Source organism: Ammodytes marinus, assembly GCF_949987685.1.
Source record: "Ammodytes marinus genome assembly, chromosome: 23".
NCBI classification, from domain to species: Eukaryota; Metazoa; Chordata; class Actinopteri; order Uranoscopiformes; family Ammodytidae; genus Ammodytes; species Ammodytes marinus.
The window spans coordinates 3524871-3543161 of record NC_137227.1 but is presented as its reverse complement, the minus strand read 5'-3'; the positions used below and the strand labels follow the sequence as shown (position 1 = coordinate 3543161).

General features: G+C 39.6%; 1 protein-coding gene across 3 annotated transcripts in view; it reads left to right on the top strand.

The window, feature by feature from the left end:
• The window catches only part of kcnip4a (potassium voltage-gated channel interacting protein 4a), a gene marked incomplete at its 5' end in the record, with an annotated part of 138495 nt that extends 121783 nt beyond the window's left edge, over nt 1–16712 (top strand). For 2 of the 3 annotated variants that reach the window (XM_080052210.1, XM_080052211.1), the window contains 7 exons: nt 7204–7328; nt 12896–12965; nt 13592–13662; nt 14359–14466; nt 15547–15651; nt 15751–15813; nt 16620–16712. In XM_080052210.1, coding sequence (XP_079908336.1) covers nt 7204–7328; nt 12896–12965; nt 13592–13662; nt 14359–14466; nt 15547–15651; nt 15751–15813; nt 16620–16667 — 590 coding nt within the window. In that variant the 3' untranslated portion in view covers nt 16668–16712. Of the gene's footprint in view, nt 1–5571; nt 5672–7203; nt 7329–12895; nt 12966–13591; nt 13663–14358; nt 14467–15546; nt 15652–15750; nt 15814–16619 lie in introns of all 3 variants that reach the window. The other variant, XM_080052209.1, reaches the window with a different exon arrangement.
• Between the last annotated feature and the right edge of the window lie 1579 nt (nt 16713–18291).

The window sequence follows — 18291 nt, the reverse complement described above, 5'->3', positions numbered from 1 at the left end:
AAACGGTTTGCTTTTCCACTACATAGCACCAGTCCTACTCTGCTCTACTCTTGGCCAATTTCATACTGATTACACCTAGACGTTCCCCATTTTAGATCCATTTCACATTTTAAAATATGAATCTCATACTAAATACAGGGCATCCATCCCATGATACACACACCTTCAAAGCACCAGGGACCAAAGCAGCAAGCTCAGCAGCTGCGTTCAGCAAACAATTGACCCAAGGTTTATTGATATCGGGCAGCCATCCGAAGACTTTTTTTGTTAGTTTGTGATTTGAATTGATCAACTATCTATTAGCCTTTCCTTTTTCAGGTTCACTGATTCAATTGATTCAGGGCTGCTGAGGTGTTGCCCTCTAACTTGACTCTGTGACAGCTCCTGGCACCTCCTGATTGGTGGGCTTCCAGGAGATGATTGTTAATCACACACACCCATGCTGGCTGCTCTCCTCAGCTATTTAAGCTGCAGGAATCAGCCACTTAGGGCTCCCTTCCTTGATGTATGGTTTGTTGTGGTTTGCTTTGGTTTGGTTTGGTTTGGTTTGCTTTGCTTTGCTTTGGTTAGGTTTAGTTAGTGCTGCTTTATACATACATTACACTCTTCACTCACACAGACACCGCACCCATTACTGATTACTGACATTCACGCACCATTTAGTAGATTACTTTAAACTTGGTTTAAATAAATTATTGTTTGGTTAAACTAATTCTCTTGTGTGGTTTCCTCATTGTCCTTCCCTTGAGCCGGGATGTGACAACTCTTTACCTTTTTGAGGTGAATGCTTTCTGAATCCCAGACCTTGAGAGAGTGTATGACTTGAACTATGATTGATCAATCCACACTCCCTATGGGGGGGCGGGGGTGTATTCTCACATTCATTTTTCATGGTTTAGGTATTTTTGGGGTGGGTTTGTTGGCTCATTGATGAAGAGGAACAAGCTGTGTATTAGACCATGTTATGGTTATTGTCTACAAAGCTGGCCCATGATAATTAGATTTTGCTGAGGCATTCTTCTTTGTTTCTCGCCCTACATAGGCCATCAATCTCCTTTTTGTTGTATGACTGCAGACTACAATGGCTTAGGCAGCTTTCTGACTCAAAGGTGGGCAATGCAATCTATTTGTTGATGAGCTACACAGTCACTTACAACCATGCCATTATGGCAGCAGTCACTCAGTAAGCTACTAAAGTTCTTTTTTTGGTTTATTTCTTTCAAGGAAGGCAAAAGTATAGCATGACTTCATGTGTGTGCATGTAATTGCCAAAGGAATCAAATCTGCACGGAAAATCCTCCACTTGTTTTGCTTCACATACTTGTTTCTTCAGGACAACACCACCCTTCTTTGTGTTTTGTCTGTTTTGATAGCTTCAAATTGGTTAACTTTGACCTTTGGTGGGTAGGGGGGGGGGGGCACTGGAGCACAGCATGAGGCCTGCTCTCTACATTATCACAAACATACCCAAGTGTCAGATCCTTTTCCGGTCAATAAAGGAAAAGGGCAAACATTAATCAGGCAGCCATGCCCTTTTCCTGCTGGATTAAGCGCAGTGTCACTCACGCTCTGCTTTTTATTCCACTTTAGAGATCAGTTTGTATTGCCTTCATGTCCGTTCAGCTTCTCCACCAACAGTCAAGCTTTCCATTCTATTAGAAGTGATATACTACACATCATTTGATTTAGCTCTTTCAGTGGTAATATCACTCTGTTCAGGTGTGCAATCCTTGAGCTAGGAAATATGTGTCTGTGTGCAGTGAAATAAAGCAGTGTGTGTCAGGCAGGTAACAAGAAGAGATGAGAGCTTCACTGTATCCTTTCATCCTAGAAGTCTCAGAGTTATAGTGCCATAGTGTAGACCGGGGGTCACTAACAGGCGGACCGCGGTCCGGGTCCGGACCCAGACGCCGTCCTATACGGACCCGGACCTGTAGTCAATCAATTATTTAAGTATTTAAAATTTTGACGGGGCGCTTCTATTTTGACCGGCGCAGCTTTTCTAGACTTTACGGTACTGGTTTCGCGAATCAGGAAATGCTTTCGAGTTAAGCCATCCCGCCTCCTGCTACTCAGGCAGCCAATCGAATCTGCATTCCCGGCTCAGGCTGGCTCACAGACAGAGACAGTGAGCTATCATGCGAGAGATGTCAGAGAGAAGTGCAAGAATTACGAGAATTTCAGCGAAATAAATCAGATTAGAGTGAGAAAGACAGCGGGAAGAGAGTGAGAGACAGCTTTCTCTCTCGCTCGCCCGCTCGCTCACCGGCTCCGTGTGTCGCGAGCGAGTTAACGAGCGATCAACAGCTGAGTTTTTTCCTATTATTTACTATCTATGGTTTTTTCCCCTTTTGTAAGACTGGTGAAAACCGGTCAAGGTGCAATCATGTGGACTCTCTATTAACCTGATGTAGACCTATGTGTGAATGACACAGACATAAGATTGACATAATCACCAATCGCCAGCAGCACTGCATCTACTGCCCACAACAGCAACAGGAAAAACATTATTTAAGAAAAAAAATTGTATGTAGTTACAATTATCTACATTTTAAGTTTTACATATTCTTAGTAATGGCAGAATTTATAAATACAGGTTAATTTTTTAGCAAGATATTTGGCAGTAGCCCCCACTAACATTAGCGAAAGCTAGTGGTCATCCGTCCCTCAGTCCAGTTATCTGGCTGCTAGCAAGTTATGTTGTTTTGTTAATTTTTCTATTCATCTTAACTAGCCTATATTAAATGTTGACCTTTTCTTTTATTATTTTCCCCAGAATGCACCAGAATGCTCCGATTACATTCTAAAAACACAAAAAAAAATTACTGGGGGGGAAACCCCCAGACCCCCTACAGGGGTTTAGTTTCTGACATGTCACTTTTTCAGAGCTTTTCAAAATTGCAAAATAAAAATCCAGTATTAGACAAAGTGGGAGATTACTATGTTAAACAAACATAGTAGGTATAGTGAAGTTTAGAAATGATACATTGAAAATATTTCTCAAAATTATTTAATTTTTCAAAAATGAATTATATATTTTATCTTTATTTTAAGATTATTATATTTATTTTCACCATTTTATTTTTAAATGCAGCCCTTCTCTATGAAGAGATTAGTTTCAGTTGAGTCACTTAAATAATACATATATCTTCAGTATTATATATCTATAATTATTTAAAAGTGAGAATAAATATTGTTGAAATGTTTTTGAATTGTTCTTTCTATATTGATCTGACAGTCAGTTGTTAATTACATGCAGACGTTGATACAACTACTAGGCTACTTCACTATATATCACACTGAATCACAACGCAAGTTAGACATTATGATGTTCCGGACCTTTTCTTGAGGACATTTTCTCTAACTGGACCTATTTGAATTTTAGTTGAATACCCCTGGTGTAGACAGTCAGAGCCAGAGCTTTGTTGTTCCCCCACAAGGTTGGCTGTTGTGTCCAGAGCCAAGAGCTTTTAACCATCTGCTCTGTGTCTGGGTTTATGGTGAGAAGGATGAGAACGCAGCATATCTTCACTTGCCAACCTTTTCTGTAGCGCTGTGCTAAAAAATCCATACAGCAATTTATCGTGAGATTTATTTTTGTGATATCTGTATCGACTTCTAGCTCCCAAAATCAATATTTTGAAAAAAAAAACTATTCAAAATCCGACATAGATGACTAAATTCTAGAGGCCCATTCCAAATACAGAGCAGAATACCACAATATGCCACAATATGCATCTTATCACAATGTATTGTGATATTTCATGTCTTGACACATGTATCACGAGACAGAAATTCCCTCAGCCTAAGCTGTACTTTTGGTGTACCTTTTAATAAACATATTGTAGCATGCCAACATGCTAAACTAAAATGGTGACAATGGTAAACCTTATCAGCCTACCTGCTAAAGGTTAGCATGCTGACAAAAGCCCTTTAGATCAAAGCGCTGCTTTCCTAAGGAGGCCGGTAGCATGACTCTAGACTCTTTGTCTTTTTTTGTGTATAGATGCATTTTCAGTCAGGCAAATCATCCAGTTCTTGCCATACAAATCGGTGTGAATTTGGGGTAGCCTATTTGATTCTAGTGCACTGACTTGATTGTGTTTCATAATATCAAAATTAAAAAAACGATAAAGTATATCCTGATCAGTCCTGATATCAATTATACATATGGCGTAGGACAATCCTACTTATTGAACTGACCCACGCTTACACTACTTTCTTCAGTTATTGTTTTTATCTTGCCCACCAAGCCACTCTTCTGCTAACAGACACTTTTCCATTGGACTGCCATGATGTCTCCAGAACAGGCTGCAGAATTAGGGCACAATTGTCAAAAACTTTTAATCAATGATCTAATTGTTAGCGCCACGTCCCTTTATAGCCAAGGTTTATGAATGCTTCTTACAACGTTACAACTCCCATAGGCCATCTTGAAGTGAGGTATATGCTCAACCTGTTTTTTGTTCCTGCATTTGCAGCACTTAAAGTAATTGAGTGATGGTGTGATTGACCAAAATGGTATGCAGCCCAATACAACTTCTCACTTACATTTTGCTGAATAGCCCAATGTGAGAGGGGAAATGGGACTTGAGCTCTTTGAGCCAAAGCTGTGAACTTATCACTGCAGACTTCTATACTCCTAGTGGTGCTGCATATAACAGTTTTACACCGTTTTTCTTTTTCCTGTATTATCATAAATTCCAACACTGCATAATGTCAGTTCAGTTTACTATGAACCAAGTTACCTTTGTAACATCATGACATAAGAAAAAATACACCTTGGTGTCCAGGTGCATGCTTGGCTAGGTGTGAAAAGAGTTGACACCTAATTTGATATTAAATTACCGGCTGACGTGAGCTCACACAGGCTCCATATCCCATTCACACTATTTCTTTTACACTGCTGACCTACAATGAGCCAGTAGACTTGTTAATAAGTAATGTAACCCAGTGAACTACTTGTTTGGGACTTGCAGTGATGCCATATTAAGGCGGCATTGAGCTTATATTTCACTGTTATACTGTAGGTTTACATGTACTCACATACAGAAAAGGGGAAAAATGATCGCCCCTTGCTCTTATTTTCTTCTAAGTGCATTGTTTTACATTGCCTGGAAAATATACATATACACATATTCAAGTAGTGTGCCTATATGCATGGAAATGACAGTTTGAGACTCTAGCATGGATATAGTAAGAATTTAAAGCCATAACTAAACTAAAAATGAAATAAAAAAACAGATGTAACAATTCATGGTTTTCCCAACCAGATATATGCTTGTGTCCAGGTTATTTTACTCACATAGGCCTACATTATCATAATTTCTTGGATTTTCTTTTAAGCCTGCCACATTCAGTAAAGGCCTCTCTTTCTGCCTTTTTTGAAGTAGCCTGGTGCAAAAATACTGTGTTGTCGTCCTGAAGAAGCAGCAGCTATGAGTGAAGCCCTGTGTCCGTATGATCTTTAACAGGCCTCTCGCCTCTTGCACGTCCAATTTTCCCAGAATGCACCTGTTGGTTGCCGTTGGTTGCCTGGGTAACCGTGAGACCTAATGCTGTATTTCCCAGGTCACCCCCAGGTTGTCCACAAGCGCGGCGTCAGAGCTCGACTCTTGGGGCTCTTTCCATGCTCTGCGGCCAAAAAGCCATCCACCAGTAATCAAAGCAAGTGGCTCCTCTAAGCCCCCTCTCTCTCTCTCTCTCTCTCTCTCTCTCTCTCTCTCTCTCTCTCTCCCTCTCCCTCTCTCCCTCTGTCTCTCTAATTTTTTTGTTGTTGTCAAATATGCATTTCTTTTCTGTGGCTTTTCTTGGTATAAGAATATAACCCTGAATATAGGCTTGGCGTAACACATGATTGCACGATTGGAGCCTGCCACAACAGTCTAGTCATTTTAAGAACATCTTTTTTTTCTCTCTATTTCACACAGTTTGGTTTTTTGACGGTTGAAGAAGTCAAATAATGCTTGTCGTTTGATGTGATCTTTATACACAGACTCAATTTATTCATGTAAATCCTTCCCCAAATGTTGCCACAGCTGAAATAATGTTTGTGATTGTGCAGAATATCTGAGCACCAATAGGATGCCTGATGTTAGGGAAAATGAATAGAGCTGAATCATATATTATTTGTGTGTCTACATAGATACAGTATTGTATTCTAGGCTTATTCGATAATAAGGATGAGATCAGAACGGCTGGCTATCTTATTTTCTCATAACATGTCAGTTAACATCACGTGTGTATTCAAAGCACAAGCTATGTATCAGCAGGTTAATGGTGGTCTCTTTAGAAGAGGTGGCTGCGGGGCTACAATAAGACCCTTGGAACAAATGAGGCGTTTAGACACTGTCTCACACTTCAGGTAAACGCAAGGCCCTGCACCAATCAGACGAGGCCAACTCAGTCTGGTTGGCGTGGCGACAGGGCCCAGACAGCATCTGCCATCATTATAGGCCCATTAAAAAGTTCCAAAGGTGTCAGCGGGCCCTTCTTCTCTGCCATGGGGACATTGTTCTGGGGTCGCAGTAACACTAATTAACTCTGCTGGTTGAATTAGGTGAAGAAAAGAAGATGGCATATATACTGTAGATGTTTGGTTTGGTTTTGTGAAGTAACATTTGCAAATAAAAATAACATGGTGTAAAGAAGAAAGAAAGTAGGCTAGTGATATTAGCTCGTAAGTTTCACGTTTGTTTTCGCTCCCGCAGATCAGTTTAGCATTTCTCCAATCTACTTTGGGAGGTGCCCTGTCAAAAAAAATGACTGGGGCCAATCAGAGCCAGCTTTCTGACCTAACGTCCGTCCCTTATAGTGGAAGGCAGCTTCTGATGGGTTCACGTAGTTGTCAATCTAACCCCTGTGAGACCAGCCATATCTTACGAGCTTATTCGTCGATCCCAGTTAACATTAACGACAACAGGAACCAATCAGGTGCTGCCTTCCATTAATGTATGGAAAGTAAGGAGGGCCCGGTCTGACTGGAGGCTAGATATGAGACGTCATGAACCAATCAGGGGCTGCCTTCCACTAACGGACGGCCAACATGTGGCAGTTTGGATAGAACCAATAGTTTGAATAGTTAACAAATATCAGCTATTGTTGATATTGTAAAGTTTAACAGGATATCTAAAAAAAAATCTCATTTGCAAAGACTCTCGCCTAGCAGGTGTTTACATGTGTCTCGTTTCCTCCTCTACACAGACAGTGTTGAAGATGAGCTTGAACTGTCTGCAGTGCGCCATCGGCCCGAGGCCCTGGAACAGCTCGAAGCCCAGACACGCTTCTCTCGCAAGGAGCTACAGATCCTTTACCGCGGCTTTAAGAATGTAAGTGACGACCAGGCCCGCCATGCAGCCTCAGCATCATACATAATGTAGGATAACTTTTTTTTTCTCTCCTGGACAACTCTGTTTCTCTCTCTCTCTCTCTCTCTCTCTCTCTCTCTCTCTCTCTCTCTCTCTCTCTCTCTCTCTCTCTCTCTCTCTCTCTCTCTCTCTCTCTCTCTGTGACATCAAAAACAGGGTTTCCTTTGATGTCTTTTCATTTTGACAACCTTGTATAGATGCCAGGGGTGTTGACGTGAACACACTCACTGTGCAGCATCGACTATGCTTGAGTAGCGATAACATAATAATCCAGGGAAAAATGCTATTTTGCTGAATCATCGACATCTCGAGCTAAATGCTAAATGTCTGTCCAATAAATGCTAAATACAGATAATTAAAACAGTCTCTGTAGTTCACTGTGCCAAGAATAATGAGGTCATTATATCCAGATCACATTGGTTGGAAGGTTACTGATGAGCAAATCAGGTCAATAGAGCAGCCGGTATGAAACAAGCTCACTTCATTGTCACCTCTTGGTGTGAGAGCGTAATGAGATGACCCAGAATTAACTCACAACCCAAATTGTCTGGCAACGGACAAAGGAATAATGAGAGAGTCCTTTGATAGCTGAGATGGCTAAGAACTAACCACCTCTAAATGTATGCTGTGCCTTATTAGTTGTGTATTAATTCTGTATTTGTTCAACCTACTAATCCTACTAATGAATTCTCCTGTTTTACTTTTCTTTCTTTCTGTTTCTCCATATTTGTATAAAGCAAATGTTTGATATTGTATATATTTGTCATTTTTATTGTAACATCAACCTGCCTAATGGACTACAGATGGAAATTAGCCCCCGGGCTACAATCTGGCATTTTTACGTGAACTGCTGCTGTACATGTTCATTAATGTGCATTGTCCTGTAACAAATAAATAAATAGAGCAATTCCCATACGGATTTTTAGTTTCCTGTTGAGCGTGCACTACGCTCCGGCCAAGACCCTGCAAAGCCTGCACATTAGTCCGCCTCCACTTGAGACACACTAAGAGGTAAGGAGTGCATTAATGGCATTTGATATGTGCCACACACTTCCGCTGACACTCAGGGAGAGAATTATGTTTATAGACAACCTCCCAATTGAATTTTTTTTTTTCACATTACAGACTTTGCATTTTATTTTTAGCCATGCTAGTCGCATCACACTAGGGATGACAGTGTCTCAACATATATCGAATTGGATTACCCTGAAATTTTGTACAGACATAGTTGAGCAATCTTACTGACTGTGGTAAAACCCCTGGCTTTTTACTCTAGCACCAACATCAGGTCAAAGTTTTTTCACTTCTTCTGTGAAATATCTCGACATTTACAAGACGGATCGGAACACTATTTTGTGAAATGTCAGTCCAGTCAATTAATTCTTATTATTTCTCTAACTATTGGATAGATGATTGATGATGAAGCAGACATTTATTTTACCCTCTTTTTAAATGGTCGCTTATATAGCTACTAAATAGCTTTAGTCCATCACTAAGACTTTAGTGTAGCTCATTAACTGCCAGGGTCAAGCAGCTCACCTCTGCCTTGCCCCAACCCGGTGACATTAGCAGAATAAAAGGTGAGATTTTAAGGCCAGTCAGAGTAATAGAAGCATGTTCCTGAGATGAGTCATGTGGCTCTTTCAACTCGTTTTCCAGGTTCCCAAAGCCATTAGCCAGCTATTAAAGGTACAGTCAGTGATTCTAAAGAAGGTGTGTTGTCAAAATCACTTGTTGCAGCCTAATAGTTTGGAGCCTGGAGTTTTTTTTCCAACAAAAAGTGATATTGACAACAGCAGTTCTCCAGAATCACTGACTCTACCTTTAAATGCAGGTGGATGAAGTAATTTTGTCTTGACAGCTGACTTTTCATTCACTTGTAGCACAGGCGGTCAAAGTAGAGCTTAGTGTGACTGTGACATCCAGCAATATGTCCAACATTGAACAATAGCAAATCATTCATTGTTTCATCAATCCCTTGACCCCAGACGCAGGAGATAACACTACTGTCCTCAATTATGTGGTTCTCTGACTTGTCCAGGCGATACAACTGGTTAAATCTGCTGGGCTTTCACAGGTCACAATGCAGGGCTTTGCTTCAGGCATGACATTAAGATCTCTCCCTTTCTATTCTTTTAGAGATGGTGCCTTTGTGTTTGTCTGTTTATTTGACACATTGCTTGGCTAGTCTTGCAAAGGCTTTTCACTGATTGCATTTGTGATTTTTCATTGTCATGGACATTGGACAGGCAAAATGTTACAATCACATCAAATTAATGCAAACACATCATCTGACCGCTCACTCCGTCTATTGAGATAGACACTGAGTAAAATGGAACAGCGTGCCAAGGCAAGTGGAAAATGACATCCTTGTGTGTTGTCATTTTGCACAACATAATGCTTATATTATTCAACAATGCTCTTTTCCCAATAATTTAGCTATGATTAGAGGATGATTAAGGAATATACAGAAATTTAAGGAAATTATGGGATTTATGATATAGAATATAAACATTTGTAAATGACTGCAAGTTGAAAAGAAAGTTTGATCTTCACAACCTCTGTGAAGGATGAATGTAAAATATCCTAATGTAAATTATTTAAAGGTGGCGTCAGTGATTCATGGGAGTGCATTTTGCGAGTGAGTATCTCCTCACTGTCCACTACCTGTCGTTACCGTGTGTGAGATGAAAATAAATTCCAGTGTTAAAACACAGCCTAGGCTCTGTAAACTAGTACATCATGTTGCTAGATAGGGTGGTCCCCCTTTGTTTACATACCAGTTCACAGAGCCTAGGCTGTGTATTAAAAAATGTTTTCCTTCAGCGCAGACATAGTACAGACAGGTAGCGGATCATGAGGAGATATTCACTGGTTTTGAGTATGTTTGTTGTCAAAAACTCTGACTGTAAGTGTTCTCTAGGATTGCTGACTCCACCTTTAATATCATTAACGTTGTCATTTATCTATGATTACATTACTACTGTAGATAATTGATTTCCCACAAGCTCATTATTAATGACTTATGCAAATGCAATACAGTCTGTGGATAAGGTACTGACTTTTAGCTTAGCGATATCATAGTTTATCCTTGTGGGACTTTTAGGCTGTTCAGACATCAAACGAGTGAATCCCACCAAACTTTAAATTGAATCGCTGATTACATGGCTTCACTCTCCAATGACCTAAAGAGGCTGATAAAATGAGACCATAACGTGCAATCAGATGAATTCTGCTCTCAGCGTGAGTCAGACTGTCTCTCAAAGTTTTAACCGACCTTCACTTTTCCTTCTGAGAATGAGTTAGCGAGGTTAGAAGAAGAAGCTGACTTGGAACACCGCCATTTTGTGTATTACTGTCACAATTCATCAGTGTGTTGTTAGTGTTGACAGCTTTAATTGCACACCTGTGTACACACACACACACACACACACACACACACACACACACACACACACACACACACACACACACACAAATGCGCACACTCACACACACACACACACACACACACACACACACACACACAAATACAGACTGGACAAGCAAGGTGAAACTACACATTAAAACAACTTTAATCACTTAATTCTAGGACATTTCCTTGCCCTATACTTCAACAAAAGTAAGACTGTTGACAACCCATTCACTTCACTGTTGTAGAACATACACAATGCTCTATATTTAACAGAAGCTGTAGTAAACAACATGAAATACTGTCTGGGTGAAATTTACAAAGATGCTCCTGAGCCAACTTTGTTTTAAAGTATTATAATCAAGGTTTTTTTACTTTTACTTCCATTTATAAGCAAAATTCAGTTTCAAATTCAATCATTTTGTTCACTATTTTCAACCTACCTGCGAAAAGATCAGCATTGAGAATGTTAGCATGCTGACGTTAGCATGTAGCTCAAAGCATCTCTGCTAGCTAGGCTACACTCTACACTCTTTAGACTCCCAGACTTCATTACATCTGGTAGCAGACATCCCAACTCCAATATGGAGAGAGATTTGTGCTCATTCTGTCTTCCTGGCTGCCACAATGCTTGACCTCAGCTCACCCTAGAAGAAATGTAACTGGGTCTGTGGGACAACAAAAGAAGAGTGCCAGGGGACACACCTCACAGCATCCTTTTTACATTGAAACACAAGGAGCCTGGTTGAAACAATTGGTTTCATCTTTATTGTTTCAATGTTCCCCAAGAGAGAGTGATCAGACACATGAAGGTAGAAACCCACTGTGCCCCGGCTGTGACTAGGTCGCTCACACTGAAGAAATGGTGTCTCTCTCCCATCATCACATAGAAATAAAGCAAGTCACTGGCTGTAGCAAACTCTCTCCACAAAAGTGTCTTAAATAAAAGTGAACTTGACTGTGAATTAGATTGATCTTTCAGACAGCTTTCAGATAGAGAAAATGTAGATGCATCAATGTACGTAGTATATAATCACTTTCAATGTCTTTGATGTAAACCTCCACTCTGTGGTTTATTTCAATGTATAGAAAAACCCAGAGACACGTGTGCAGTTTGGCGGTTGTCAATTTTTTTGTAGCATTTTCTGTGGTACAAAAGTTGTACCTGCAGAACTAGCTGCCTTCATCATCAAGCTGCTCTAGCAAGGTCATGCACCAAGTCACTCGAACCATTTCTTTGTAAATAGATACAAACGTTTATCAAATGTTATGCAAGGAGATTCAATATTTTCCACTGCGTGCTACCAGAATGGTGGTTGACTTTGAACGGCTGTATCTATTGAGGCTCGGCTGGTTTGCGATTCGAATAATTCATATAATGAATATAAATATTCATCTGATTTAAAAAAATATATATATATATACGTTTTCTAAGGTAATTTTCTAAGATAGTCTCTAGATGTTTAAAAAAAAATTGTCTTCACCTTATTGTTGGATACAAAAATTCCAGAATCCATGTGATTGTATATGCAAATACACATGGAGCGCTTGACGCAAGATGTCTCTGTTTTCAGTGAAATATGTGCACTGGAGGTTTTGAGTAGAGCTGCAACGATTAATCAACAAATCGATTATTAATCGATTATTAAAATAATCGCCAACTATTTTGATAATCGATTAATCGTTTCAAGTAATTTTTTAATAAAGAAATTCAGAATTCTCTGATTTCAGCTTCTCAAATGTGAATATTTTCTGGTTTCTTTAATCCTATTATGACAGTAAACTGAAATATATTTGTGTTTTGGACATAAAAATACATTTGAGGACGTCAACATGGGCTTTGGAAAATTTATCAAAATTTTTCACCATTTTCTGACATTTTATGGACCAAAACACGAATCGATTAATAATCGATTAATCGAGAAAATTATCGAAAGATTAATCGATTATCAAAATAATCGTTAGTTGCAGCCCTAGTTTTGAGTTTCAATTAGACAATGACACATCTTACATTGTAATGCAGATTCAATGCGAGGACTTTGATATACTGTAGGAATGAGTCTTTGAATACACAGTAGATTCTTAATGAACTCTGCCATTCCATTTTGTCTTTCAGGAATGTCCGAGTGGAGTCGTCAACGAAGATACTTTCAAAGAGATCTACTCTCAGTTCTTCCCACAAGGAGGTTTGTGTCTTGTTTTTTTATTCACAAGGAAGCTGTGTGTGTGTGTGTGTGTGTGTGTGTTGCAGTTTGTCTCGCCCTCTTACAGCTGCTTCTTATCTCCTCTGCACGCTGGACGGACACAAATTGTCTTTCAGTCATGGTTGCAAAAAAACGCAAGTCCAGAGTACTTTAAGTCTAACTTCCATCCAGGAAAGTGTGTGTGTGCGTGCGCGTGCGTGCGTGCGCGCGTGTGTGTGTGTGTGTGCGTGTGTGTGTGTGTGTGTGTGTGTGTGTGTGTGTGCGTGCGTGCGTGCGTGCGTGCGTGTGCGTAGCCTGGAGTTGCTCTCATCATTATGCAAAAGATTCTACCCGAGGAACAAGAGAAAAAAAAACACGAGTACTTTTTGATATTTCTGTTTTCGGAGAAGAAAGGTAGACTAGTAAATGTGATGTCTCACTCCACATCAAACAATGCTAAAACCTTCAGCTCTAAGCATATGATTCATTCCTCTTATCATGAAAGGGGGAAAAAAAACTTCCTTCCATTTTCTTGTTTGCAGTACGTGTTGCCGCTAGCTGTTGATTGAACTATAATCTGGACAAATGATTTCACATATTTAATGCGTATGTTTCGTTCTTCTACACAGATGCTTCGACATACGCACATTTCCTCTTCAATGCATTTGACACGGATCACAATGGCTCTGTGAGTTTTGAGGTAAGCCAAATGTTGCTTCATTTTACGCCGTCAAAAAGTAGTCCGCTGATGTGGCCTTAGGATGGTGCCTGAAGTAAAAAATTCAAAAAGTTGTTCTAAAGTCTCACAGTATATCAAAGAAAAGCCCCGTCAGGCACTCAAATCTAGTACAAAGCGACAACCAACACTTTTTAAAAACTGCGACACTGCAAAGCCCCCAAATGCATTTTTACTGGGATGTTATATAAAACTGCAACCTCGATCAAATGTAATTTTTTCCCCTCGAGAGCGAGTCGAGATGAAATGCTATCAACATGTGATTTAATATTTATGAGAGGGCATCAGTTTACTTCTGTGGACAGAAACTGATTGTCGTTATGCCAACGCAGAGCTTCACTACACTAATGTGGGGTCCATTTTCGCTCTAAAGCACCATGATTCCCCATGGGTGCGGGACAGTATATGAATATGAGTGGGCTAATAATTTGAATAATGAGTTAGTTTTGTTTTACAGTGTCTGCACTCTGGCTGTTTCATAATTTGCCTCATATTAAAAACCTGACATACTATCCTTGACGCAGCGATCTTGATATTTGAAATACTACCCACATTTCATGATGAATATTGCTGTTCCTAGTTGTTGTTGTGTACACATTGCAAGCTTTTAAATGTATTTTATTTAGTTTGATTCTTAGTTAAGCTTTCTTTTCCCTCCAGGATTTTGTGATGGGCCTCTCTATCCTCCTGCGAGGAACAGTCCAGGAGAAACTCAACTGGGCTTTCAACCTGTACGATATCAATAAAGATGGATACATCACTAAAGAGGTGGGTGACCCCCTAACATTTTGGTTCACTTCACCAAACTCTTCGACTGATTCAGACCAGAGCAAACGATAGGTGTAAAATAACCTGATTGAAACAATCCCTGCTTTCCGAATCGCATACTTTCTACTATTTAGTATGGTAGAAAAAAGATTTAGGATGTCCCGATTCTTGGGGCCAGATTTAGGATGGATAGAAAGACCCGGATGTCTACTACATCCGGCCGAGATTTTTAGTGTTGAAAACAGCATCCTATTTGGGTGATTCTGACCCATAATCCAGTGCGAACCTGAAGTGACATCACATCAACCCTCCGTATGAAAACAAACGGAGATGCGACGGATATAAAAGCAAGTGGCAAGATCAAGGCGCAATGTTGTGATGAAATAAATAAGTAAAAGTATGTCCCAATAGTATGCCTACTGCATCCTAACTAGATTATTTTTATCGTCGGATGTAGCATGTAGAATAGAAAAAAGAAAGAGTATGCGATTTAGGACGCAGGGAATGTATCACTTCACCATGTCTGGTGTGAACCAAGGAAGCAGACTTTCAGGTGTGAAACCTTCCCTGCGATGTGAAGTCAGGTGATTATTACTAAAGTTGCAAAAATGAGTTTCAGTAGAAAATACCTCTAATATAAATGATAGACAGACAGGTCTGTGGATCATTGACGATCAAATTAGAGGTGGAGTCAGAGATTCTGGAGAGCGCGGCTTGTTTTTCAAAATCAGCTTAGGTCAAAATCAGTGAATAACTCGTCACGATCCACTACCTGTCTGTACTGTGTGTGCACTGAAAATACCCTCTCCCCTTTGTTTACACAGTAGTATAGGCTGTGTATTAACGCAGGATTCTTTTGGGATTCTCACACAGTACTACGGAGCGTGACGAGATATTCACTGAATTTGATAGAAAGGGATTTTTGACAAGTGTTCGATGAATCGGCGACTACATTTTGGACTTAAAGGAACATAAAGCCAAATTAATATTCATGGCTCAAGAAGTGTATATTCGTCTGTTTATTTGGTTGTCTCTCTCTCTCTCTCTCTCTCTCTCTCTCTCTGTGTGTGTGCGTCACAGGAAATGCTTGACATCATGAAGGCCATCTACGACATGATGGGGAAATGCACGTACCCCGTCCTCAAAGAGGAGGCGCCCCGTCAGCACGTAGAAGTCTTCTTTCAGGCGAGTGTGTGTGTGTGTGTGGTGTAAAATGTCAGTCACGGTAAAAAAAAAAGACTTTACAAAACCCTCTCTTTTATTCCTTCCTCCTCTCCCCAACAGAAGATGGACAAGAATAAAGACGGAGTGGTAACCATAGACGAGTTCATCGACTGCTGCCAAAATGTAAGCCGGACCCCCCCCCCCCCCCCCATGTCTTTCACTGCTATACTATTGTTGGCCCCATGTTTAGTTTAGTTTATTAGTTTATTTGTCAGGGACCATGTACAAAAATAACATTAATCTCACAGAGAAAAGTTGCATTGTACCAGATTATATCAGTTTGCTCATTTCCATCTGCAGTCCCTGTGCAGGTCAACACAGAATACAATTTACAATACAGTATACAGTATATAGTATATACATATCACATCCATATGTGCCACACATGAAATAACCATTTCAGAGTTACACTGAGATAAAACTATCATTAAAACGAGGACTTTAAAGACTACACTAATGAGTGCAGGTTTGGTTATTGACAATCCATTTCTTAAGTTGGCCTGAAAACAAGTGAACGTCTGCCAACACTTTCAGCTCATTTGGAATGATGTTCCATTCTTTTAATGAGGACTGACCAAATGTTGATTTTTTTTTAGGGACTCTACACTCCCCCCTAGTGGTGGACCTTGTAGTTTGACAGGTAGTTTCAGAGCAGAGCTGGACAAACATTTTCAAGGGAGGGGGAGCACTATTGTTTATTATTTTTTGGACCATACGGATATCCGAGTACCTGAAGAAATTTTCAAAGTTCTGTTTAGCATGTTTTAATGGGAGAGTATTCGACAGTGGGAAATTGTTTGGATTTTCTGTCAAATATTTAAAGAGACCAGCAGGTTATACAGTAGTTGAGTAGTTGCAATACATAATCATAGCATTTAGAATGTGCATTATATCTCATTGCATTGTTTCTACTGTTTGTGTGTGCGCAGGATGAAAACATCATGCGATCAATGCATCTCTTTGAAAACGTCATTTAACTTTTGGGCCGACTACGGAGACTTTGGAAGAAGAACGTTTTTCGGACGATTAACTGAGTTGGACTCATAACTGTGTACAGTGTGCTATGCAGGACTTTTCCAACCATAAGATACAATATTGTTCATAATAACATTGGGGGGGCCACATGTAGGAAAATGCATTATTGGTGGGAACACTCTGGAATGTGAGTTGCCTTTTGAACATTTTTATCGAATAACTAGAATTGTATTACATGAAATTTAAAAGAAAAATAGAAAGAAAGAGGGGATTTTTATTTATTTTTTTGGCTTGTTTGGATTTTCAAATTAAAAGCATCATTATTTTCCTAAACGACAAATTCTGCAACTCTATTGACTGCCAGGAGAAATCACTGTGACTTTTTACAGCATCAAGACAAAAAAAGTAATGAACAAAATATTAATCCAACGTCTGTAGTTTTGACATTCCATATCGGCTCTCCAATCTAGAGTGTTCTCGACCAGAAAAAAAGCCCTCATTTGTATCATTCTGAATTGTATATACTATAGATAAAGACTTAGATAAGAACTCTATATGGGAAACTTTTCCCACCTTGTCCATGTTTACTTGCCAACTAGAATGAGACACCACCAAGGATTGTATTGATGTCAACAAGTTGGACCATACTATCTAATGGTTTGTCTACACACAGAAGCACACAGGTAGCTAGATTTACCATGAGTATATATATATATATATATAAGACAATACCTTTTGTCACAAGATAAATGCTGCTTTCAGTGTATTTTCATTTAACCCCAATGGACTGTATGTATAATTCCCCTCTGTGTTTTTATTTTTTGAAGCACTGTTTAAGTCTAATTGCTTGAAAGTTATTTATATTGTGTTATTATGGTCATTGTACAAAAAAAGATTGTCCGCTGTACAGTATTAAATGAAAGTTTGCTCTCGGGAGAATGCTCCGGGTCTTTTAGATCTGTTGATATGATTGAGCGTTTTGAATGGGACATGTCGATGGAGCCTGCTGAAACAAACTGTAATTTTTGTATAAAACTCTTCACACTTTTGGGGTGTTCTATCGACACCCATTCAGCCCCGATTGCTCCCTGATGTCTGTGATTTTTAAAAGCATTTACTAGGCCCCGAATGTGAGCAAACGCAAGGCATGCTGGGTAGAAGTCTCGCACTTGATCGTTGGAAACTACTGGATCACTGAAAGAAGTGGCTGGACATTATGTAAGTATTTGCAATATGACTTTGATAATGGATACAGGAAGTATCCATCGATAACCAGCTATATGCTTGAGAAGTGGGTGCATTTTATGTTCAGTATATGACAGTTTTTTTTTTTTTCATTCAAAGTGTTCATACATTATGTCACTACTTGTATTTTTTGGCTATGACAGCCACACACATAAAAGTCTACCCCAGTGAGGCATGTGGACCATCCATTCATTTGGTAAAGAAAAAATGTCACATTTTGATATTCTGTTATGGGAGAGGATTTGATGTTATTTGCGTCAAGAAAAGTATCAACAGCTGTCATAATTTCTTTAGATGTTGTGTTCATGTGCATCACTCTCTGTAACTGTTTGGATCATGACCCACTTGTAAACATATCTACATTATATCCCGGTGGATGTA